We start from the raw sequence: 25,853 nt of genomic DNA on the forward strand, positions 1-25,853 counted from the left end.
GCTCCCCACTGCCTGTAACTGCAGTTCCGGGGATCTGATGCCCTCTTCTGGTCTCTGTAGGCACTGCATGTATATGGTGCACATACACACAGGTAGATTCACACATAAAAAATAAATATAAATGTAAAAGTAAATAAATAATGAAAGCATACTATAGTCAATCAAGTGGAAAATGCTGGATCCAGTGTTATAAATATTATGAATTTCTAAACAAGGTTATTTACAGGTACCTTGAAACAAGACTCATTAAAGACTCTTCCTCTGAAAATACATATTAATTACAAAGATGAAAAAAGTAACTTTACAGTACCATCTGATGGAAAGCAATGAAAACCAAACCCCAACAAATATTAGCACACAATCACTTTTGAGAGTCCTCAAAGATATTTAGTTTATGTCTAATCATGAATAAATATAAGACAAAGTCCCAGTGGCGGCCTTTCTCTAAAAACAATGGGCCAATACTCTTCAAAAGTGTCAAGGTTATAAAAGTCAAAGAGAGACAAAGGAAGAACCCCAGGCTGAAGATGCACATTGCTATTTCTAGAACACTTGTTTGGGAAATGAAGACCATTACTATGAAGAACACTATTGAGAGAACCAACAACACGGATGTATCACATAAAGAGTTTTTATGACTGTGTAGAAGGTGCCTGGGGACAGTGTGACATGTTAGCAACTTAAATCTCAAAACTGTTCAGGGAATAATGCTTTCATACTATGTTTGCAACCTTTTTGTAAGCTTGTTTCAAAACAAACAAAAAATTACACTCAAACTCCTGATTGTAAGTGGGAGCCACTCATTCCGTGCGCGATCTTCAGCCAATCATTTTACACTTTAGTTCCCGTTGAGGTTGTTTAGGGTCCCTTCCCCGTGTAAGATTCCATCATCTCCTCCTACAGCTCCGACCCTGCCTGAAGTTTTCCAGCCTCCGGTAGTGACTTTGCCTTCGAAGTCCCAAAGCCGCAACCATAGATTCTGGCTGGTGACAAAAACAAAAATAGTCGTGGCCGGAACCTAGGGACAGCAAGACGGCTGCCATCCTTGAAGCGACTTCGGCTCAGGGGGCCCCATCGCGTTCTCGGCAATGGAGTAGTCACGCCTGCCACAGCGTGCGCTCTCTGGCTCGGCGGGCGGCTGGCAGGCCTGGGCGCGGGAGGGGCCGGGCGCTCCCAATGGCCGCTCCCGCCGCGCTGTCAGCCCCGCCCGCCTGCTCGGCCCCGCAGTCGCCTGCGGCGAGCAGGGTACCGCTGTGCTGTCGCGGAGCCGGGAACGTGGCAGAGCCGGGACAGGTGTGAGCTCAGGGCATCCCTGCAGGCGAGCCGGGGGGCGCGGAGAGGCGGCTGGGGCCGGCACTCTGAGGGGCTGGGGCGGGGGCGGCGGGAGCCGGGGGGCGCGGGACCTCGGTGGGCGCGGGGCGGAGGCTGAGGACCCGGCCGGGGTGGGTGCGAGCCAGGGTCCACGGGGTCCGGGCAGCAGCGACAGCCCGGACACCGGGGCTGACTGCGGTGTGGCCGGGTTCCCCCTCCGCACAACAGGTAGGCGGGGACGGCATCCGCGGGGCCGGGGACGCGGCAGGGGAAAAGTCGGGGAGCAGGGCAGGTCGCCTGCCCCGCGGCCGGGGACCCGCCCTACAGCCCTGTGGGGCCCCCAGCAGCAGGGAGTGGATGTCGCCTTTGGTTGCCAGAAGTTTCCAGGTCTTCCGAGGAAGGGAGGAAAGCCTGGCGCTGGGGGCGTTTGCGTTTTCCCAGGAAACGTTTGTTTGTAGTTTTATTTATTTTCTTACTTTACCTCCCTACACGCCAGCAAGAGACCATTTCAAGTGATTGTGAATCCTTAGGAACATCGTAAAGGTGCTTATACTTGTTAACCATGACATGTAACTCTGGCAAGTTAATTCATTTCAACGGTCAGGTCAGATAAATCAGATGGCTTGCGGTCCTTCAGGTTGTGGGTGTTTTATATGCATGCTAGGCGCCCTTAAGGAACTTAAAGCCTAGAGATGGCAAGAAGTTTAAGGAAGTGAAAAGGGCCCTATACAAGTTAGGGACCTTGCAAAACAATACTGTGAGATTCACTTAAGGAACATTAGCACAGGGCTTTAGAAGGATGTGGCCAGAATTGTCTGGTTTTATTTCCCAAACATCTTATGAACTGTTTATTTATTTCTTTTTCTATTTATTTGAGACATCATCTCAAACCTAGCTCTGGCTCCAGAATTAAAGGAATCTAACACACCAAGGCAGAGAGTGAGATTTTAGATGAGCACCCAGAGATTTGCCTTGTTTTAGAACCTTTGACTTTTTTTTCCGTAACAAGCCAGGAGTAGTATCGCACACCTGTAATTCTAGTGTTGAGAAGGTTGAGGCAGGGAACAGAGAGAGTTCCCAGCCAACCTGGGCTTATGCAGACCGATTCACTCCGGCTTAGGCTAAGTAGTGGAAACTCAGTTTCAAAAAATGAAATCAAGGAGGCAGTTTAATGTAATCCTAGGAGGCGGAGAGACTGGTGGTTTGATTTGGTGTGCCCTGGAATGCAGTTCTTTAACATAGATAGCCGTAGGTTAGGAATGAACTCCTGACTTTAACCTTTGGTCCTGTTTATGGATCCTAGATTAGATCGCCTTTAGTTTTTCTTTGTTTTAGTGTTTGACTTTAGTAACAGGAAGATTCAGAATTCCAAAATAACTGGGGGGGGGGGTAAGGTGTGTAATATGCACATATATGTGTAGGCACTTGCACCCATGAATATATGTTGAGGTTAGAAGACAGGTGCCCTGCTCTCTTCCCCTTTTTTGAAACACGGCAGCTCCCTAGCCAGGGAGATAAAGTGGTGACCTGCCAGCCTCAGCAGGCTTCCTCTCTGCCCACTACAGTGATGAGTTAGAGGCTGCTGCCCTCATCCTCTTTTTAAGTGGGCTTAAACTCAGACCCTTGTTCTTACTCAACCAGCTTTCTTACCTGCTCAGCCATCTCCCCAGAATCCCAAAGTACCTCTAAAATTTTTTAATTATTATCTAAAATTAACCTCATCAATTTAAACTAATGAATATACTGTCTATGGGGAAAATTAAGGTTCTTTGTCTCTGCCTGCGCATTTTCGTCTTCTCTCCCTTCCCTCCTTGCAGCTTAATGCTCAAAAGGGCAGTTGCTAATGACCTTGATTCGCCTTTCTTATGACTAAAATAAGGAATTAACTTCTGGACGTTCTAAATTCAACTAGTCTAAATTCTTGATAACCTGTTTAATGACGTCTAGTCTTGTGTGATACATTACTATTCCCACAGATCATTGAGGAATTTGAGTGGTTTTTCACTTAGACCATAAAGAAAGCAAAAGAAATCCAGAACTCCCTCGTGAGGCTCCTCTGAATTCTAGGTCCAGGCTGGTGCTAGGAGGGTGTGGCTTTCTCCTGTGGGTGCCTAGTTTATGAGTAATTCATTTCAGTGGCTTTGGTCTCTTGGGAGTGAAGAAAAGGGGGATACTTTTATGGTTTGTCAACTGGTTTTCAGTTTTAATTTAGATTGGGTCTGGTTTTTGTTTGTTTTTTAATTTAACCACCAATCTCCCTCCCTCCCCCCTCCCCTCCCAGTATCAGGGCTTGAGCCTCAACCCTCGCTTTTTAATACAAAAGTCATGATGTCTATCATAAGTTAGTGTTGCTCCTGACTTTTCCTTTAAACGTGGCTGATGACAATGTTGGATTACTAGATTGGTTAGAATATTGTTGAAGTGCGAATGTAGACCTGAAATCGAAGGTGGTTCTATAGGAAGAATCAAATGGGGTTGCTTCTTGGCCCTTTGGCTAAGATCAAGTGTTAGAACTCTGAATAAATACTCAGCAGATTGAGATTGGATGTGTCTCCAGAATTGGCTTGATGTTTGTTTGTTTGTTTGTTTGTTTAAAGCACTAGTACAGGTTCAAAATCTCTCAACTTAATTCCAAAGTCCAAAAGGCTATGAAATGTTTTCTGTTAGTCTCATCTGTTAGCATGGTTTGAACTGATTAAGATGCTATCTGTAGTCATTATGTATCTCATTGTATGAGGAACTAGAAACTAGAACAGTTTGATTTCAGAGAGCTTCCCACATCAATGTAGAGATTTGATGCAGTAGACTGTGTTTTTACTCTGTAAGATGGGTGGGCCATGACAGAAGCTGCCGGAAGGCAGAGAAACAAGGAGTTATTCCAAGGAGCTGTCTTTGCAAAGCAAGGCGTCTCGCTGGACGTCTGGCAGGGAGTAAGAAGCTCTGTCTGCCAAGAAAACCCTCAGGAAGGTGCGGCTCCAAGAGGCCAGACTGTGCAGAGCTCTATTCTGGGTATTCTGAGCAAGTTGTATTATAGATTACACTGTGGAACCAGGATGGAGAGCCCTGGAGCTGTGGAACCAGAAGGCTGGACCACAGTGTGCTCAAGGGCAAATCTGCGTGTTGACTAGAGGGGAACACGGAAGTTCTGGTGAGGGATTGTGCAAGCAGCAAGTATAAGGATAGACTTTGAAAATTGAGTAAGAGTTCCTGTCCTGGCTTGTGAATTCTGCTGTGCTTGGGGTTGGTGGCATCTTGTGTGCTTTTAAAGATGCCCTATTGACTAGTGTTCCGTTTCTTCCATCACTGCTTGCTGCCTGCCCAGGATTATTCCCCTCTCGGGGGATTTGCCCTTTCACATTCAATGCAGTGCACTATTCCACTCTAGCTAAGATTGAGGTAACTGGGTTATTAATCATGTCAGAATGGAATGGATAGGCTTTGAGGGATTTATGTCAAACTTATGAGCTCAAACAATGAATTGCTGTTTAAGACCTCTTTGTTTTTATACTTTGTGGTACTGGAGTTTTGACTAGGTAGCAAGCGGCTGGACATTGTGACTGAGAGGAGTGTTGGGGAGAGGCTGACAAGTTACACTTCCTTTACCTTAAAATGTGCCTTGGGGTTCTTGAATGTCCCAGAATGAGATCTCCCATCTGAAAACGAGACGGGAGAGTGTGGTATGTGATACGGAGATGGTTTTTAAGGAAATAGAAGGATATAGAAGCTGTACTAATACTTTAGGTACTTACAGACCTGCTGTCTGGGTTGAGAAGGATATGGAAGCTAATTGAAAAACCTAGCACTTTAATGGAAAGCTCCAAAGTACTGGAGACATGGCGGAGTGAAGAGAAGAGCAAGAACAGCAGGAGTAACGTTTATTAGATGTCAGCACCTGTGTAATCGTTGCCATTAACAACAGCCGTTAGCAGCAGTGTGGAGTGATAAAGGAACACAGACGTTGAAACTGGACATAGATGTCACTTTGTTGTATTTTAGCCTTGAGCAGGTTTTCTCCCTATCTTCTGCCTTGAGAAGTTCTTTCTTTTCTTCCTTCCTTCCTTTCTTTGCTAGGGATCAAACCCAGGGTCTCATGCCTACTATGTAACTGTTTTACACGGAGGCATACCCAGCCTATAGACAGATTTCTTTTTTTTTTTTTTTTTTTGGTTTTTCAAGACAGGGTTTCTCTGTGGTTTTGGAGCCTGTCCTGGAACTAGCTCTTGTAGACCAGGCTGGTCTCGAACTCACAGAGATCCACCTGCCTCTGCCTCCCGAGTGCTGGGATTAAAGGCGTGCGCCACCACCGCCCGGCTATAGACAGATTTCTTAATCCATTATCTTTGTCTATACTAATAATATTTAGACTCAGTGCCACAGGTCTGTAAATACTGACTGCTTTGGTGAGCTAAAGAGAGTGAGCTGGTTAGCTTTGTCAACTTGATGCAAACGAGACTCACCTCAAGTGAAGAATTGTCCTGATTACTGGTTGATGTAGGTGGGCACATGGACGGTGGGCAGTGCTAACCCCAGACCTGTGGGCCTAGGTTGTATAAGAAAGGTGGCTGAGCAAGCCAGTATAGTGTTCCTCCAGGCTCTGCTCCAGGTCTCTCTTCCCTTGATGACAGCCAGTGATGGACGGGTGAAGCAAATAAACCTTCTTTTCTCCAAGTTGGTTTTGGTCACTGGTTCGTTGGTTGAAAATCAAGACAGATTTTCACTGTGTAGCCCTGGCCATCCTGGAACTCACTCTGTAGACCATACTGATTTCGAACTCACAGAGATTCTCCTGCCTCTGCCTCCTAAGTGCTGGTATTAAAGGCATGTGCCACCACCACCCGGCATTGGCCAGTGTTTCATCACAGCAACAGAAAGTAAACTAGGGCAGAGGTTGGTGCCAGAGGGTGGGGTGCTGCTGTCAGGGACCTGGCCATCAGGGCTGTTTTGTGCAGGATTTTGGAAGTTTGGGTTGGAGAAGCCATTCAGCGCTCAGAATCAGTGAGCTGTCATGGGAATTTAGAAGAAGAGAATGCTGGGAGGAGTGCAGAGGCGGAGGCTGACTTGTGAAATTTCAGAGGGAAGTTGGTAAGTGTCTAAGACAATGAAGGCCATTTGTGTGATGTATTTGAATTAAGAATCTATGGAAATAATACCTTTGATTTTCAGAGACAATAGATGATAACTAACTCAGGCTGAAAAAGCAGCTGTGATCAACAGGAGACCAGTATTATTGAGGTGAAATTTTCTGGGGAGTGTTTCCTTAGGGTCAGAACATAGAGGCTGTGTGGTTCAGAGCAGTTCAAGGCTGCATCTCCAACTGGCAGCTGATCACTCTGTCTGGACAGAAACTCTGAAGTGTACAGGGAAGTGTTCTGGGCTGGGGAAAGATTTGAGCAATAGAAACCAACATTAAGAACATAATAATGAGGGGCTGGAGAGATGGCTCAGTGGTTAAGAGCACTCACTGATTGTTCTTCCACAGGTCCTGAGTCCAATTCCCAGCAACCACATGGTGGCTCACAACCATCTGTAATAAAAAAAAATCTGGTGCCAACTTCTGGCCTGCAAAATCCAAACCTATTCAGACTAGAGTGTGAGGCTAGCCTTAGCATTCACGAGATTGCCTCCAAGTAAAAAGAGGGCACATAGCTCAGTGGTAGGGTGTTTGTCTAGTATGTGCAGGGGGCCCTAGGTTCAGTTCAGTTTTCACTGGTGGTGCTTAGTTAAATCTCAAAGTTAGGATTAAATGGCATAGTGAAGTTTTGGCTAGCAAAGTCTCAAAAAAAATAGATATGCAGGTATGTAACACATGCAGGCAGAACATTGTATACATAATAAATAAATCTAAAAAAAAACATTTAAAAAAATAAAAAAGAACATAATAATGAGAAACAGAAACTGTATATCTGCCAGGCATCATGGCGCATGCGTTTAATCCCAGCACTCTCACGGCAGAGGAAGATGGATCTTTGTGAGTTCGAGGCCAGCCTGGTCTATATAGTGAGTTCAGAACAGCCAGGGTTATACAAAGAAACCCTATCTTGGGAAAGAAAAACAAAACAAAACATACCTGCATATCTAGGAAGCCTACATTGAGAATTATTTCTCCTCTTCTTTTTCTTTCTTTTTTTTTAAGGATTTACTTTTGTGTATAAGTGTTTTGCTTGTGTGTGTGTGTGTGTGTGTGTGTATGTGTGCGTGTGTGTATGTATGTTTGTATCACCTGTATGTCTGGTACTCACAGAAGACATCAGATTTCTTAGAACTCAAGGTCTGGGTCACATATGGCTGTGAGTACTGGGAACGGAACCCAGGTCCTTTGCGTGAACAACTTAGGCGTTAAGGACTCTTAGGAGCTGAGCCTTCTCTCCAGCCCTACCTGTGGTTCTTTGAATGAGAAATGTTCCCCCACAGTCTCTGGCATTTAAACACTTAGTACTGGTGGTGTAGCCTTGCTAGAAGAAGTACAGCAGTGGCATGGGCTTTTGAGATTAAGTTTGTGCTCCTTTGTCTTCGGGTTTCTATGGCTGTGAAGAGACACCATGACCACGACAACTCTTATAAAGAAAAACATTGAATTGGGGTGGCTGTTGATAGCTCAGAGGTTCAGTCCTTCTTATCACAGCAAGACATGGCGGTGTGCAGGCAGACATGGTGCTGGAGAGGTAGCCGCTACACGTTGATTTGCAGGCAATACATTGGGAAACCAAGGGAAGAAAGTCAATTCCATGCCCACCTTTGGCCCTTTCTCTCTCACTTCCTTCCAGTTCTCTGTCCATGTGGGAACATTTCTTTCCTGGACCACCCTGTGTCCTATATTGTGGGCTGCGTCCCCCTGGTTCTTGGGGCATTGTGCTGTCCCCTGGCCTTGTATTGTGAAATGGTGAGAAAATATTCTCCCAAGTTTAGGAAAATCTTGAAATCTCTGTCAGCAAGTGAATTTTTACTACATATGTATTTTTTTTTTCATTTATAGTAAAATAAGGTCTTTTGCTTTGGGAGTGTGGCAAGAAAACATAGACCTATTTGGTTATATTGGTGAATATTCAGAATTCCAAGAATCAAAATTTAAATTTATGATAACAAACCATTTGCAATTTGGAAAGGATATAAACGTGCAATTACTTAAAATAGAAGTAACAGGATTTGGGGAGATGGATTAGCAGTCAAGTACTGCTCTTGCCCAGGACCCACTTCAGGCGGCTCATTACTGTCCTTAATCCCAGCTCCAGGGGATCTAGTGTGAGCAACTAGAGTCAACGCTAAACACTTCACATGCATGCATAACTAAAAATTTTAAAATGTAACATTAAAAATAATTAAAACTTAGAAATTGGAAACAATTTCAGATAGCTGAAATTGAAGTCAGTTGGTAAAGTGCTTGCCTAGGGTGTTGGAGACACTGGTTCAAACCTTGACACCTAGTAAACAGGCATGGTGGTACAAATCTGTGGTAGGTATGATGGCTCTCAAGTTGTTGCTGCTAAAACGTCTGTAAAATAATTGCCCTTCTGCTAACACCGCCGTTCTTTGACTGCAGAACGGGAACAATCGACAGCTTCTGAAGGGATCCAACACATACAGTTTATTTCTCACTCAGGATTTTCAGACAAGGTCTTTCGTAGCCCAGGTTGACCTCAAATTCTATATAGCCAAGTGTAACATTGAACTCCTTCCTCATCCTCTGTCTCTTATCTCCCAAGCATTGGAATTATTGGTGTACCCTTCTACACCCAGTTCCATCTGCTTTATGGCAGCTGCCTTGAGTGTCCTCAGATCTCCCACCTCTGTAAGCACTTCTTAGAAACCTCTCAGAAGCTGACTGAAGCCTTAGGAGATGAGGCAGGAGGATCAGGAGTTCAAGGCAACCCCGTCTCAAAACAAACACAAATAAGAACTTGTGTGTCTGGGTGTTAGCCCTTAGCCAGTTTGCACAGTGCTTATGATAAACTTCTGCCTCATGGCTTTTAAGGTCTCTTTTATTGGCATTTTCATGCTTTTCCTCATTGAGGCACAGTTACCCAGTACCTCAAGATATGCACAGTCAACCAGAAAGCCCCTCATTTTTCTCCACCAACTAATGAACGCCTCGTGTGCCTTGGGAGATCCTCTTCTGTGACCTGCTGTTTTACAAAGCCCTGGTCACCAGTGGGGATCAGAGGTTAGAAGGCTTGACTTCTGGCTGTGCTATAGATGATTACTGTTGATTTGGGGGTTTGCTTCAGTTTGAAATGCATAGATTTGTAAAAATGGTTTATATAGAGTTAATGTATGTTCAGATTTACTTTTAACAAAGCCAGAGAAACTGAAGACGGGAGCTGGGCTGAAGCTGGGCTGTGTCCTTTGAGTAGAGAGAATAAAAGGAATGTGTTTGAAATGTAATCCAAGTGTCGTACAAGACTTGGGGTAGTTGACTCCTGTACTGGGTCCATTCCTGATAGGTGACTTACATTTTCTGAATGACTCTTCCCATTCTCTGCGGGAAACACTGGCAGACCACCCCAGTACCTTATCTAGTGTCTGATGGTCTCCTGGTTGTCATTATCTTCTTTCCTTCAAAATAGTTTTAAGAAACCAAAAACAGCTAAAGATATTATGTGTGTATTTAGGAAAGCTACCGAATTTTCCACTTCCGTTTTCTCATTTGTAAGGGAAAGCAATGAACATGACTACTCCGAGGACTAGGAACTGACTTGGTGCTTAAGAGCACACACTGTTCTTGCAGAGGACCCGCGTTCAGTTCTCAGCTCCCATGAAACTTAAAGTAGATTAAACAAGGGGTGGGAGACATGGGGTGGTGATTAAAAGTGCACTCTGCTCTTGCAGAGGACCCTACTTTGGTTCCCAGCACCCACTCAGACTGCTACAGCCACCCATAACCCCGGCTCTGGGGGTCCAATGTCTCTGACCTCCAGAGGCATTCATGTGTACACACAGACAAATAATAATAATAAATTTCTGGAAAAAATAGCAACCTCATCAACATTTTTGAGGTTTATTCAAGAAAATAAATGTTACACTCTTAAAAGTATTACGTAGCCATCTTAGAAAGTGATCAGATTATATATTAGCAGCTGTTATAATTGCTGCTGGTGTTAGAGCTGGAACAGCAGTTTTATAAAGTGATTTTTTTCAAGCAAACTAACTGTTCTTTGAAAAATAGATCCCAACTAGGTGCTGAATGGCTCTCATCCAGACTGCTCAAGAGGAGAAAGTAGGGGGATTGCAAGTTTAAGGTTACCTTGACTAGCATATAGCAAGACTTCATCTAAAGGAAGCATATGTCTAAAGGTATTGCTATATGTGTTCACTGTCAGTGGGTAAATCAGCCCATAGTCTCAACAGGAATATGAGTGGACGAGGAAATTAGGAGAGGGAAGTTCGGTGTGTGTAGGGTGTGGCTGTATTCCAGTTTAAAGGAGGCAGCGCTGACTCTGCAGCCATCTTCCTAAAGCAAGACTAGGTCAGAGCCTCTGTCTGCAAAGTGTTTTTGCTTCTCACCTTGGAGCGCAGGTGTGAGGAGCTCAGGTGTGGTCGAAGATGGGTGGAAAGGTGAGGTTGCCAGAAGGAATGGGTGGGTGCTGCTTTTAAGAGTGGTTTGTATGAGGGCTGCATGGGAGGCATTAGTGGGAACTTTGTGCCCTGCTTTGGGGCTCGAATTCAGCTTTTTTGCTGAATTATTTATTATCATATTGTATTAGCTATTTTGCTTCTTGATAGATCATTTTACGCCACAATATTGCTGCTCTCTAAGGAAGAAAAGGTCTCTGCAGCAGCACTGCCGGTCACCACATGAAAGGGTAATTTGATTCTTAAGATTGTCATTTGCCCTGGTGACTGCAGGATCATTTCTCTGTGCGCTAAGGTTATTTTTCCCTCTAGAGTCTCAGATATTGAGGACAAAAGTTCTGTGTGTTTATTAGTAGGTTTCTTCTAAGAAAAGTATTACTGGCATGTCTAAATTCTATTCCCTAATTGTGACTATTTTTTAGCCAGTTCATTTTGGTATTTTTTCTCCCTTGTGTGAAAAAGCATGGGGGGCATGTGTACCCGCCTGTGACGGCCAGAAGGTGACCTGCCTTATTCACTGAGGCACTGTCCCATTTCTCCCTCCCAAATGTGGGGGTGATAGGCAGGTCGCCACGCCTACCTAGCGTGTACAAGGATGGGTTCAAGGCTCCTAACTCTGGTCATCACACTTGTGTGGCAGATTCACTAGCCACTGAGCTATTTCACCAGCCCCATTCTGGTAATTTATGAAAGGGAAAGCTTTTTAAACAAGAAGCTGGGATTCATGTTATTTTTGTAAAAATCTTAGCAACATTGTTCAGATTGTTCTTTTGGTTGGTTTGTTTGGAAACAGAATTTCAGATCGCCCAGGGTGGCTTCAACTTAACTGTGTGTCTAAGGATAGATAATCGTTAGCTACTGCCTCTACTTCCCAAGTGTTGGGGTTACTAGTCACACCACCATGCCTGGATGTTTGTACTGTTCTTTGCCCCTTAAAAGTGACGCTTCTGAAAATAAGCTGAGTTGGGTTTTGTTTTGAGTGACTCTGGGTGCCATGTCATGGACAGTATTAGGCATGGGCAGAACTGATTGGGAAGAGGCCAGTGATTGGGAAGATGGCTAAAACACAGATGTGAGAAGAGATATAGCTGGACAGAGGTGGTTTTCTTCATCAAAGGTATATCCTGAACTCTAGACAGGTCCATAGCAGCTGATGTAAGTAAGATAAAGTGTGAGTCTTTTCATAGGCCTTTCTGATAGCTAGGAGTCACAATCATCTGATGGAGTAAGTGTGCTATACTAGGAAGTGCGCAGAAAGAAATAAAATGAATTAAAAGCCTTCCTACATCTCACACCTCCTTTTCTAATATATCTTACTGGCTCTCCTGTTTCAGTATTTAGTTTAGCTTAGGGAAACATGAGGCATGCATTTTTAATCTTTTAATTACCTATAGCAGTCTATACTTTTGTGAAATATTTAAGTCATTTTTTGATGCATTAGAGAACTCATATGTTTATGTGTACGTTCCTGTATATACGTATGCTTAATGTTCTTGATAGCTGCTTCTCCTGTAAGCTGCTGTGATTTTGTGTCCTAAAAAGGGTCTTGCTGTGTTCCTAGGCAGGCATCTGGCTCAAATGATGCTACTCGCTCAGTTGCTTCAGCAGCTGTGCTGGAGGTTTCCTCATCACCTAGTTGTATTTGTTGAGAAGTTGTATTTGTTTGGTTTTTGTTTTGTTTCATTTTTTGAGACGAGGTTTCTCTGTGTCAGTTTTCTCTTCCTACTATGTGAGTCCTGGGAACTGAACTTAAGCTGGCAGGCTTGGTAGCAAATGCCTTTACTTGCTGAGCCATGTCTCTGGCCCACAAATGCTATATTATTTATTTATTTTGTAGGCAACTTTTTAAAAATGCTTAAATAATCTTTCTGCATTTTATTGTGATTTTTTTTTGTTTTTTGTTTTTCGAGACAGGGTTTCTCTGTGGTTTTGGAGCCTGTCCTGGAACTAGCTCTGTAGAACTAGCTCACAGAGATCCGCCTGCCTCTGCCTCCCGAGTGCTGGGATTAAAGGCGTGCGCCACCACCGCCCGGCTATTGTGATCTTTTTTAAAGTACAAAAAATTTAGACTGGTAAAATGGCCCCTCTCCTGTCCACTACTTATCTGTTAACATTTTGCCGTATTTTATGGTTGACTTGATCATTTAAAAATACATTACTGCGGCATACTTAAGCACGAACTTCCTTAAAAATAAAACCATCCCATGCCGATATTACCTGTTAAGATTAGTGTGAATTTCTGTGCTGTGTGCAGTCTAGAAAGACTGATTTGCTGGTGAATGTGTCTTGTTATCAAGGCCCCACTGGGTCTGGGTCACACAGATGTGACCCGAGCTTCACAGTTCTGGAGAAATCCCCCACGTGCCCTCAGAGACATCTGTCACAACTGAACTCCAGTCAGGTGACTCTGCTGGCGGTGGTGGGTGCTCCTAAAACCCTCAAGCTGCAAATGTTCTTGTTGAGACAAGACAGATAGATGCTCCAGAGACCCACACAGGATAGGGTGGGTCAGCTTCTCCACAGAGTTTTAGTAGGGTGGCTAGCTATTTGGTCACTTGTTAAATACCTATGACACATTTTAATGAAAGGTATCTAGCGTGCAATGAGTACTGAAATCTAACATTGACCTCATTAGTTGACCCTGAAATATGGAGAACTTAAGTGGATTAACTCTTAGTTTTAGTGATTTTGTTTTGGTTTTGCCTGTTGGCAATCTGGCCTGTTTGACCCGTCTGTACTTTTGAAAATAGATTCTGAATGGGAAGATGAATTTGGGTCAGCTAACTAGAACTTACTATTGGGACCTTTCTGGGATTCACCTTGCAGCAGTTCTAAAGATAAATTTAGCTGTGCTTTTACTTCTTATAGAAATCTTCAGCGTTCTGACTGCCTTCTTACTCACCTTTCAAAGCGCGTTGTTTCCGTTGCAGGTTTTGTTCCCTGGGTATATGGACTGCGTTTATAAGTGAGAAGACTTGTGACCCGCTAAGAGAATTTGCTCCAAGGAATGGAACTAGCTCATAGCCTGCTGCTCAATGAAGAAGCGTCCAGCCAACTAGGTGAAGTTCAGAAGGCTGAATTTATTTTTGAGTGGCTGAGATACTTGGAGAAGCTTTTGCTAGCAACCAACAGGGTGGGTAACATCACTAAAGCTGGTTTTGCTCCGTAATGTGCCAGAAATGTTTGGTCCGTTTGTTTTCTTGCTTCGTCTATAGTCACCTATTAGTTTGTAAAAGCTACAGTTTCTTAAGATTTAGCAGTGAAACACGGTAGACCCCTTACCTCTTCTGAAATGTCACTTTTAACTTTGTTTAAAAAAACAGAAAGCAATTAGCCACTATCTGTTGTTTTACTTTAAAAATACATGTAATGCTTGAGCTGGGAATATAGTTCAGTAGTAGTGAGCTGGCCTAGCACACATGAAGCCTTGAGTCCAGCCCCCAGTACTGCAGAACACGCGTGCGCGCGCGCACGCACGCGCGCACACACACACACACACACACACACACACACATCATAACCCCTGTGTATTCTGTTTCATCTTCATTATCTTTTACAACTTGTGTTTCTCCAAATACATGATGTCCTGATGTCCTATGGTGCTAAACAGTGCCATTGGAATTTTACTTTCAGAAGCTCTTTCTATTCCCTCTCCTAAAGCACATGAAATAGATGCAAGAAAGAAAACTGATTTCTTGTGCTATGTGCCTACACCTTTGGACATGCTGCACACGGACATGAGGTGGCAATTCTGGACACTCCAGCACCTATCTTCAGATGAGGACATTTTATATAACCACAGTGTTGTACGTAATGCAAAAGTGATGGGAGGTCTCACTTGTACATACCCAGCACACACGTGCACACACACACACACTCACACACACTCACACAGATACATTTCACAGAAGATAAATGTTTGTTAATTTAAAACTGATTTTAAATCAGTTAAAAACCCTCCTAATTCTGAAACTATTTATTGTTAGCAGGCTATATAATATAATATAAATATTTGATAAATTTGGTTATCTTCAAGAAGAAATTAAAAGCAAATTCTAGGTTTGGGAAAATAAGCTTAACAAAAGATAAAATTCTAGGGCTGAAGAAATGGCTCAGTGGTTAAGAGCACCAGCTGATCTTCCAGAGGGCATAGGTTCGATACCCAGCACGCAAAGGCCGCTTATAACTGTCTATAACTCCAGTCCTAAGGGATCCAGTGTCCTCTTCTGGCTTCCATGGGCACTGGGTAACATGTGGTGTACCAGTATGCATGCGGTGCCTCCGTGCTGTCAAAATGCCAATATACTTAAGATTTAAAAAGAGACATCCTTTTTATTTTTTTTTTCTTTTCTTTTCCAGACAGTTTCTCTGTGTAACCCTGACTATCCTGGAACTCGCTCTGTAGATCAGGCTGGTCTCACTCAGTGATCCACCTGCCTCTGCCCTCTAAGTGCTAGGACTAAAAGCATATGCCACCACATCTGTCTGGAAAAGGTTTTTTTTTTTCTTTAAGATAAAATTCTATCTACTCATTGAACAAATACTAATTTGTGGAATTGAACGAGCACCTGAGTGCCATTAGTGTTGCAGTGACTTTTTCAGAGAGCACACAGGTGTTACATTCATACGCATTCACTTGTACAAAGAAAACTGTGCTGTCCTTAGGAAGACTTGAATACACCAGGAAGCTGCTGCAGGATCAGCTCTTGCTTTGGGCTGTAGGCTGCTGCCTTACATCGCTCACATAACTCAGTGGGGAGAGTTGACTCAGTAAGCTGTAAAATCACAAATCACGTGACTTAGAAGAAGAACCTGTCTCTGTTCATGGTCTGCAGTGTGTTTCAGAGTTTCCTTCTTGGTGAGAGCAAAGCAAAGAACCGCTTGTTAGTATAGCACAGTACCTGCGTCTCCAACTTAGGTATGGGGATCCACATTCAGAATAATGTGGAGTTTTCCTAGGGAAGATCTGTACCGCGCAGTCACAGGGAGTCCTGCTAACTTTCCGTCCTTTGTTACTTCCTTTGTAGGCCGATGTGAGGGAGAAGCAGAAGGCTCTTGTTGAACAGCTCCTGTCCTTACTCAACAGCTCCCCGGGGCCTCCCACGCGCAAGCTCCTTGCTCAGAATCTAGCCATACTTTATAGTATTGGAGATACGTTTTCTGTTTATGAGACAATTGTTAAGTGTAATGATCTTATTCGTAGCAAAGATGATTCTCCAAGTTACCTTCCCACCAAACTGTAAGTAAACATTAAAACCTAACAATACAAAATACTGTTTCCTTGTATGATTTTTCTGAATTATATAACCTTTTTAACACTTGTTTTGAAATAGAGCATAAATTCAGTTTTTTATTTTTAATTTTTCTTTTATTTTATGAGACAGATTCTCTCTATGTAGTCCTGACTGTCCTGGAACTCCCTACATAGATTTGACTGGCCTTGAACTCAAAGAAATCTGCCTGTGTCTCCTGAATTCTCTAATTAAAGTCACTTATCACCTGCACAGCTTGATTTCTGATCTATTAAGACAAACAAACAACATTCAGCCATGCAGTGGTGGCACACATCTTTAATCCCAGCACTTTGGGAGACAGAGGCAGGTGACTCTGAGTTTGAGGCCAGCCTGGTCTACAGAGCAAGTTCCAGGACAGCCAAGGCTACCCAGAGAAAGTCTGTCTTGAAAAACCAAAACAAAGAAACAAAAGAAGCGCAATATTTTCCTATCAAGTAAGTCCTTTTAAACATATTTTAGGGGAGATGAACCGGCAGTTAAGGTCCTTGTTGCTCTAGCTTCCATCCTCAGCATTCATATGTTGGCTCACAACTACCTGTAACCCAATTACAGGATTCAGTGCCCTCTAATCTCCACGGGCACCAAGAATGCATATGGTGCACATACATGCTTGCAGGCAAAACACCCTTACACATAAAATAATTCTAAAAAAAAGGTCAAGGTCTAAGGACATACAACTCAGTAGTAGAAGGCATGCCTAGCATTTAGAAGGCACTGGATTAAGTAACAAGAATAAGATGGGAATGCCACTCATGGCGTAACATGTACAAAGGGCCTTGGCTTCTATCTCTGATACTGTAATTAATAATAATAATAATAATAAACAAAAAAGACTAAGATGTGGCAAAAGTCTAGCTTTGGGAATGAAAACATCTTCCTAAGTTTTTGGTAGGTAAGTGTTTAAGAATGTGTTTTCAGTTCTTCATGTTTTGTTTATTCTTTTATTGAGTTCTTAGGCGTAAACTAAGACAGAAGGAAATATAGGTGAGTGGCACTTCATCACAGTTGAAAGCATTCTAAGGAGGCAGAGAGATGGCTCAGCGTGAAGAGTGTGAAGTGCTCTTCCAGAAGACCCTTGCTTGGATTCCTGGCACCCATAGTCAGGCAGCTCACATGTGCCTGGAACTCCAGCTCCAGGGCAAATCTGATGTCCCCTTCTGCCCTTTGTGGGCACTGTGCTCACATGCACAAACCCAGGCAGAGCCATACAATACCCACATAATTTAAAAATTTTATTATTCGCAGAAACTCACCCATAAAAAGCAGAACCACCGAGAATGGGAACAGTTTGAATAGTCACATTTATACAGTATTAAGATGTCTATACCACCACCCTTTTTGGTCGTGACTCTGTTTACAATTTAAATGTTGTTTCAGTGCTGCTGTGGTGTGTTTGGGTGCCTTGTACAAGAAGTTGGGTAGAATACTGGCTAACGCCTTCACTGATACGGTGGGGAACATTCTGAAAGCAATGAAGAGTGCAGAGGTAAGTGCAACCAAGGGCATCGTATGCGACTGTGCTTTCCGGAGTTAGTTACATGCAAAGATAGCTGTGTAACTTTATCTAAACTAAACATATCTAGAATATGCATGATGCCTGGAAAGTAGATTGGTTATCATACTAGCATTGGAAAGGAATAAGCAGTGTGTAGTTAGAGGGAAAGAGAAAAGGGTTGGGGTCGGACCTGGAGGGCCTTTACATGCCAGGCCCACAGAGCGCAACCTTTCCCTCCTGGTACTGTGGCATTGCTCTCAGGAGCACCTCTTGATTTTGAGACTGATTTAATTTAATTTCCAAGATCCTGTAATCTCACAACAGCTATAGTTTAACCACTTTTTAAATTAAACTCATCTGTTAATAAAAAAAATTTAAGTTCTAGTATTTAGGACTAAATATTAAATTCCTAATATGGATAATGCTAAAAGATTACAACAGTTCTTTCTTTGTTTAGAGAAGCAGTCTAGAAAATAGCTCTGAAGTCATTTATATAGAAAGATAGCCCAACTTCACATTTCTAAAATGTTACAAGACAAAACACTAGGAAATGAAAAACAAACACCATTAAATTTAAGATTTGTACTAGAGTCAGAACCGTGGTCTGAAGTCTGCATCACCAGACTGGTGAGGGCCCTCCAAGCAGATTACTTCCTAGTATTGTTTTCCAAAAGACTGTTGACATTTGGAAAGGCTTTCTGTGTTGATAAATTGGGTTTCATTCTTGGAAGGGGAGATTAGCAACATGCCCCACCTCTAGACAAAGAACTGCATACAGCTGATGTGTTCTGAGAGGAGAATTAGTCTTCAGCAGTGCTGAGCCCCCATCGGTTATCCAATACCAAGAGGTCAGCCCTGAAATCATACATATGAGCAACCATGAAAAGGACTCCTCAGGTGTGTGTGTGTGTGTGTAAAGGAGTCAATTTTATGAGTGTCTTGCCTACATGTATGTATGTGTACCACATTCATGCCTGGTGCTCCTTGGAGGTCAGAAGAGGGATTGGATCCTGTGGAACTGGAGTTAGATATGATTGTGAACTGCTTGCTGTGTGGTGCTAGAAACCGAACCCGGGTCCTCTGCCAGAGCAGTCAGTGCTCTTAACCAATGAGCCATCTCTCCAGCCCCTGTTCTCTGGTTTTTGCGGGGGCTTTTTTTGCTTTTGTTTGTTTGTTTGTTTTTTGGTGGTGAGATTGAAGGCAGAGCCTGGCGCGTGCTATTGACAAGAGCTCTCACTGAGGTGCAGCCATGGTCCAGGTTTGAGCCTCAGAGTGCTGGGATTCTATTGTATTGAGATATGTACTGATAGTTCTTTTTTAATAGAAAATTGAATGGTTAGTGTTTGTTTGGGTTGTTTTTTGTGTTTTTGTTTTGCGAGACAAGATTTCTCTCTGTAGTCCTTGCTGTCCTGGAACTCTCTCTATAGTCCAGGATTTACCTTTGCCTCCAGAGTGCTGGGATTAACGGCATGCACCACCACAACTGGTTAGTGTTTCTTAATGTCAGAAACACTATAATAAGTTGGTCAGTTCATAAAGAAACCTGAATTTTCTTACATCTGAAATAAACACAGTGTTTAGTATTGCCCTTTGGGTGAACTTTCCCCGTTATTCTTTGCGTTGTTCCTTTCTTCTTGGCAGTCTCAGGGCCGCTATGAGATCATGCTGAGTCTGCAGAGTATGCTGACTGGCCTGGGTGCTGCCGCTGCACCATGCCACCGGGATGTTTACAAAGCTGCTCGGTCCTGCTTAACAGACAGATCCATGGCTGTCCGTTGTGCTGCTGCCAAGGTAAAACCCTCTGACTGCCACTTGGCTAACCCGTGTACGAAGAGAGTGAACTCCCCTCTGAAAGCATTAGGCTCAGCCACATGATGTTAGAGCTGTAGCCTTGGAAAATAGCTGGTGGGGTCTGGTGCTGATGTGAGGAACCACAGGCCAGAGGTGACAGAAAGGTCTGGCTTCCACACTGACGGGTGCATTCTGTCTGTGTGTGCCCCTTCTTTACAAGCCTGAACTGAATGTGTGTGTCAGTTATTGTTGTTCCAAATTGTTTTCAGTTTTAAAAAGTTACCCTTGACGTAGCTGACTGGGCAGTACAGTGCAGTCACTTACGATTGCTCGCATTGTCACCACAGTTGTCATAGTTAGCAGGTTGACTCTGAGGGTTTGTTTGGTGCTTTTGTTTTTTTAATGTGCTCTGAGAATTAGAAGGGGGTTGTTCTCTCATCTTTTTTTTTGTACTAACATATATGAGTTTTAATAGTTCTTGGTTGTTCCTATAGCATATAAAATACTATGAAATTGTGTTTTTGTTAGATCGTTCTATTTCTACAGCTTACACATACCTGAACCTGACATCTATTTTTTTTTTCCTCACTAATCTGTGTGTGCATTTGCACAGTGTCTTCTTGAACTCCAGAATGAGGCTATCTTTATGTGGAGCACGGACCTAGACAGTGTGGCCACACTATGTTTTAAGTCCTTCGAAGGTTCCAATTACGATGTGAGGATTTCCGTTTCAAAGCTACTGGGCACAGTGTTGGCTAAAGCTGTAATTGCTAAGCATCCAGGAGCAGGTAAAGTTATTTAATTATTCTCAGAGTGTCTTTTTCACCTCTCCTCTGTTTTTAAATACAGCTACCTATTTTTAATATTTGAAAAGCAGGCTATAAATCAGTTGCAGTTCATGAATATTGCTATAGATCTTAAGATGCTATTCTCAAACAACTCAGTAAAAAAAAGTAGGGGAAAAAACCCAAACAATTTTTGTAGTGTGCTTTACTGAGTTATTGTCTTTTTAAAAAATGAATTTTACCTGGGTGTGGTAACCTTTAACCCCAGCACTTGGTAGGTGTGGGCCTGCGGGTGCTCTAAGTTCAAAGCCAGCCTGGTCTGCATATCAAGTTCCAGAAGCAGCCAGGACTACACAGTAAAACCGTATCTCAAAAACAAAATAAACAAAGAATTTTGATGTGATTTTATCCAATAAGACAGAAGGCCTAAATCTTAGAAGTTATTTTAAAGCTATATTTTATTATATCTGGCTTGTCATTGTCTAGATTGGTAAAGGGCGAAGCTGATGTGGATAATTACTAACAGATGTGTGGCATGTATTTTGTTTGGACAGTTTTCTTTTGTTAGTTTTAGTCCCTCATATATTCTCTAAGCTGTAAGCAAGGAGAGGATGTTTTTGAAAACAAAGATTCTATATACTATATACAGTATGTGCAAAGTGCAGATGAATAACTGAATACTTTATCCTGTATCCTCAAAGATAAAAACACTCACATAAATGAAACCGTAACTTCTCTAGACCTTGACTCAGATAACTCAGACCAGAAGGCATAGCCTGAGTGGTTTTAAGATGTGTGAAACCCTAAGGACCCAGTTTAATCTAAATGCTTACTTTATCAGGCATTCTATATAATTTGTGTGTACATTATTTGAAAAACATTATTAAAGAAGTACTTCATTGTTATCTAGAGGGAAAGTCCACTGTTTCTCTAAAACATTGCTCCTCAGCGAGGGGTAAGAAAAGACAGAAGTGACACCATGTTAGAATCACGGGGAAAACAGTAGCAAACCTTTGGGTACAGCCATCTCATTCTCCAAGTGACACCCACATCCGTAACAGTCACAACAGGAAATTTCTTTCCCCGTGGTTTTTGTAGTCTTGTGATTCACTCACACGTTCTTATTTAGGGGATCAGGCAGGCTATGCTGGGAAGAAGACACACCCACCCCAAACCAGGAAGAAAAGAATCGCATTTAAGAGGTATAAAAACGAAGAGATTGAAGTTAGAACATATGTTTATTCAAACTCTCTTAAAAATGTCAACTACACACCTCCACAGGTTGTCCTTAGCAATACTACACAGATGGAGTAAAAAGCACAATGTAGAACTGCATAATAAAAGTGCAAAGAATTTAATCTCTGCTCTCTTAGAGAAGCAATGAAAATCGACTAAGGAAGAGAAGAATCGATTGTACCCACAATGAAACTTTGGCCTACTCTTTTGTTGGAGATTCATTTTGCATCTTTAAATTCTACTTTGTTGTTATGATCTGCAAGTCATAGTTGTATTGTGTTTTTTACTTTGTTTTATTGAGAATATCCCAGGCCAGCCTTGAACATGTGATTCTCCTCCATTATCTCCGAGTGCGGGGGATCACAGGCATGTGCCAGCATGCAAGCTTTATGCAGTTCTGGGGATCAATCCAGAGCTGTGTGCCCTTGAGGAAACGCTGTTCCGACTGAGTGACTTCTACAGCCTGACTCACTTCTTACATGAGTTCTTGTCATCTGTCCATGTTTTGTCATACAATCCATAATTCCTTTGTAAAAAGACTCAATATGATTCTGTTGTGCGTATATGCTACACTTGATTTATCAGTGTACTAGTTGGTGGCCATTAAGAGTGTTCCACGTGTATCTTAGCTATTGAGAATAGTATTGCAGTAGATATGAGAGTACTAATCTCTTTGTTTATCAACCAGGCTTCTCTGAAGGAATGGACGTGATAGAATAAACACATCTATAAAAGGGATTTATTAAAGTGGCTTAAAAATCAAAATCTTTCTTCTTCAGTGTCTTTTAATGTGAATGTTCACAAAGAGGTGGTCCAGATTTAGGGTGGGTCTTCCACCTCAAATAATCCAAACCAGAAAAGTTCTCACAATGTAAACAGTTTTCCTGTCATCAGCTGCTTCCAAATAAACACACTAAGGTTTATATTAATTACAAATGCTCAAGCAATAACTCAGGCTTGCTAACTCTTACGTTTAAATTAACCCATATTTTCTTTTCCCTTTTTTTACCCTTGCATTTCTTGTCTATGCTCTGCCATGTGGCTTGGTACCCTTTCTCATCACAGCATCCCCATCTCGCTTCTCTCTGCATCTGCTGGTGACTCTAGACGCCACCCTTCTATCCAGCATTCTTTGTTTGATGCTCCTGAGTAACCTGATTCTGTTGAACTGTTGACCTGTCAGCTTCTTTATTAAACCAGTCACAGCGACATATATTCACACAGTGTAAAGGTGTATTCCACATCACAAATGTGCCCAGTTGCTTGGGTTTTAGTTAATTCTAGTTGTGGGCAAGTTGGCAAACAAGATTAGCCATCATACTTTGGAATTCCAGTTTTAGTTCTTTCAAGTAAATAGTCACAAATGGAATGGCTGTATCAAACAGTGCTTCTAGTTTTAGTTTCTTATTTGGGATTTGTGGGCTTACCCACCATGCCCGGTTTATAAAGTACCAGATATAAAGTCCAGGGTTTGTCTGTGCTAGGTAAGTACTACATCCACGGAGCCTTCCTGGGTACTTAGTCCAAAATTCATGAGTCACCTTTGACTCCTCTGGCACTTAGCATCTGTTTGAACTATAAATATATCTAGAGTTGAGACTCTGAAGCATGGGTAGTTCTGGGGCAGAGCCTAGAAAGTTCAGGATGAGCCTTGAGCATCTGTGCCAAAACCAAGGAGCATTTGTGTTGTAGAGTGATGCCTCCAGCTCAAACCCAGCACCAAAATGGCTAGTGATAGAAACCCTTAGAACTGTTGAATAAAGGATCTCTGAGGCCATGCTGATCCCGGGCAGCCAGGAGACGGGAAGAGCTGCTTTCATGGGTAGCAAGGACCTTTCTGCAGTTGTAGTGAAAATCTACACAGGGCTTCCTGGTGGATCCTGGATGGAAGCTGTATAGCACTTTCAAATAATCTCATGGAGAGTACATTGAGAAGGCTAACCTTACCCAGCTATTCAAAGCTAAGCTACTGAGAGAAACTATCCATTAGGTGGCTGTCCACCAGAACTCTGATGAAATACCAGACTCGTTGGAATCAGCCATTCTATGAAACAACTGGCCAGAAATCTATTCTTCAAAATGAAATATGAGGAGCCTAGGTACAAAGCATTTGGGAGTTGACTATGCCCTTCTTGCAGCTTTTCTCTTTGTTTATTTTTGTAATTTTAGAAATGTAATCTTCTGAGACCCACCCTTCCCTGACTCACCTTTGTCCCTTAGCTTGAATTTACAGATCACTTCTAGTGGCTCCATCTCGTGGCTGTGTCCCCTCTATAGTCTGGTGTCACTAGAGCAGCAGAAGGGCCAATTGCATCCCTCTTCTTCTCCTGCCCCCCCTCTGCTGTGCTGATCTACAAGGTCGATGTGCTCTCTCTGTGCCGTGCTCTCTCCCTTCTTCTCCTCTGGGCTGTCTGTTAGCTAACCTTCATGGCTCCATCCACCCTGCCTGCTCGGACTCAGTGGGTACTCCGTATGGCTCTTTGAAACCTTTTTGCCTAGAAGAAAAGGCCTAGAGACTGTTCCAGATGTGCACAGGCCTGATTGCCCTGCCCTCCTGCTCCGTTCACACACCCTGAGTCTATCCAACATCACGCTCACTGTCACCCGGTGTTCCCCACCTCACCTTCCCATCTCTCCAGGCGCTGTTTAATGGACTGCAATGTGCTCGTGTTTATTGTTCACCTTCCTGGTGTTTGCACACCCAGGGGAGGGGGTTTGTGCTGTTCTTTGTGTTTCTTCAGATTCCAAGGCCTCGGGTAGTTTTCTCTTCCTCACACTCTAGAGTAGATGTTAAAGAAAGTTAATTTCTCTGCTACTGTATGATTTGAGTTTATGGGGTCTGAGTTTTTTACCTAGTGTGTTCAGATGAAAAATGAGGTTTTTTTTTTAAGGTCTTCTTTTTATGGTGTTCATAATTAGAAATTCAGAAATATCAGACAAAAGACATTCTTGAATTCCTGCCCTAACTGGTCTTTTCATTGTTAAAACCTAAGCCAATTTTAGTAGTTGTTATGATCCTACTATTTCATTTAAGGGACTGATAAAATAATAAAAGTCATATTTGCCAGTTGAAAAATTTTAACAAGAAAGGTTACCTTGTGTAAATTTCATTAAAAGTTATAGAATATTTGGAAAAATTCATGTTTTGATTTTAGTATTTCTGTTTTTTAAAGATTTTTGTATATATGTGTGTGTGTGTGTGTGTGTGTGTGTGTGTGTGTGTGTGTTTGTTTGTTTGTCTGTTTTTTCGAGACAGGGTTTCTCTGTGTAACAGCCCTGGCTGTCCTGGAACTCACAGAGATCCACCTGCCTCTGCCTCCCGAGTGCTGGGACTAAAGGCGTGTGCCACCACTGCCTGGCTAATTTACTTTAATTGTGTGTTGTGTATGTACAGGAGTTTGTGCCAATGAGTGTAGTTCCAGCAGAGGCTTTGGTGTTGAAGTTACAGCCGCCTAAGTGGCTGCTGGGACCAGTCTTGGTTTCTCTTAGAGCAGCCCGTGCCAGCTCTCCAGTCCCTTCAGCTCTGCAGTGCACCATGGCGTCTTCATCTGTGATGATGCATGTGGGTTTGCTTGATGGTTCCTCTGTGCTGAGAGATCGCTTGTCTTTTCATGTTTTTGGAGAAAGAAAGCAGTGGAGCAGGATCACGAAGTGGCATAGCATAAAGATGTCCGTCAAAGGGCACTTCGGGCTCTTTCCCTGGGGCTGAGGATTGAACCTACAGCTCTGTGTGTATGTTCTAGGCAAGCATTGTACTGCACAGTACATCCCAGACCCTCCAAGGCTCGTTCTGATGGACCGTTAAATCGTCATGTGCCTTCTTCTGTTTATTGATACGTGGAATCTGCTGTGGACTTTGCATTACATTTGGATTTTTACTTTTTCTGTCAGTATGTTTGCTTTTGGCAACTAGAGGCTGTGTCTGCCTGGCTGGGGGTGCAGCTCAGCAGCCGAGCATGCGCTTGATGTGCACAGGTCCCTGGATGGCTCTCCAGCCCCCAAAATAAAAGGATTGCACATTAAAGTTGAGTCTGTAAACTATGAATTGCTCTTTTGTTCTTTGTCATAGCAGCCTCGAGGCAAAATGCTTGCAGAGTCTCTTTGGAGGAAGTTCTGGAATTGCTGGGAACAGGGTTTCTGCGTGGGAGTTCAGGATTCCTCCGAGCCAGTGGAGATATGCTGAAAGGAAGCAGTTCGGTCAGCAGGGACGTGCGCGTGGGAGTCACTCAGGTCAGAATCTCAAATCGGTGACCTATGGGTAACTCCCACTGTCCTGCACTGAAAGTTTTAGTATCTTGAGTCCATGGTGCCAGGTTGCTAATTGTGCTCACCTTCACAGAGAGATATGGTGAAGCAAAAATAGTTTTTGAAAAC

General features: G+C 43.0%; 1 protein-coding gene across 6 annotated transcripts in view; it reads left to right on the plus strand.

Annotated features, from left to right (window-relative positions):
- Positions 1–1,206: 1,206 nt before the first annotated feature.
- Heatr5a (HEAT repeat containing 5A) overlaps positions 1,207–25,853 on the plus strand; it is a 104,120-nt gene continuing 79,473 nt past the window's right edge. For 4 of the 6 annotated variants that reach the window (XM_013347229.2, XM_026781950.1, XM_026781955.1 and 1 more), the window contains exons 1-7: positions 1,207–1,293; positions 13,809–14,011; positions 15,906–16,117; positions 17,550–17,658; positions 19,309–19,458; positions 20,072–20,246; positions 25,549–25,709. In XM_013347229.2, the coding sequence (XP_013202683.1) occupies positions 13,886–14,011; positions 15,906–16,117; positions 17,550–17,658; positions 19,309–19,458; positions 20,072–20,246; positions 25,549–25,709 (933 nt within the window). In that variant the 5' untranslated portion in view covers positions 1,207–1,293; positions 13,809–13,885. The remainder of the gene's footprint in view (positions 1,294–13,808; positions 14,012–15,905; positions 16,118–17,549; positions 17,659–19,308; positions 19,459–20,071; positions 20,247–25,548; positions 25,710–25,853) is intronic. The other 2 variants (XM_026781941.1, XM_026781961.1) reach the window with 1 other exon arrangement.

This window comes from Microtus ochrogaster, chromosome 1 (genome assembly GCF_000317375.1).
Source record: "Microtus ochrogaster isolate Prairie Vole_2 chromosome 1, MicOch1.0, whole genome shotgun sequence".
Taxonomy (NCBI): domain Eukaryota; kingdom Metazoa; phylum Chordata; class Mammalia; order Rodentia; family Cricetidae; genus Microtus; species Microtus ochrogaster.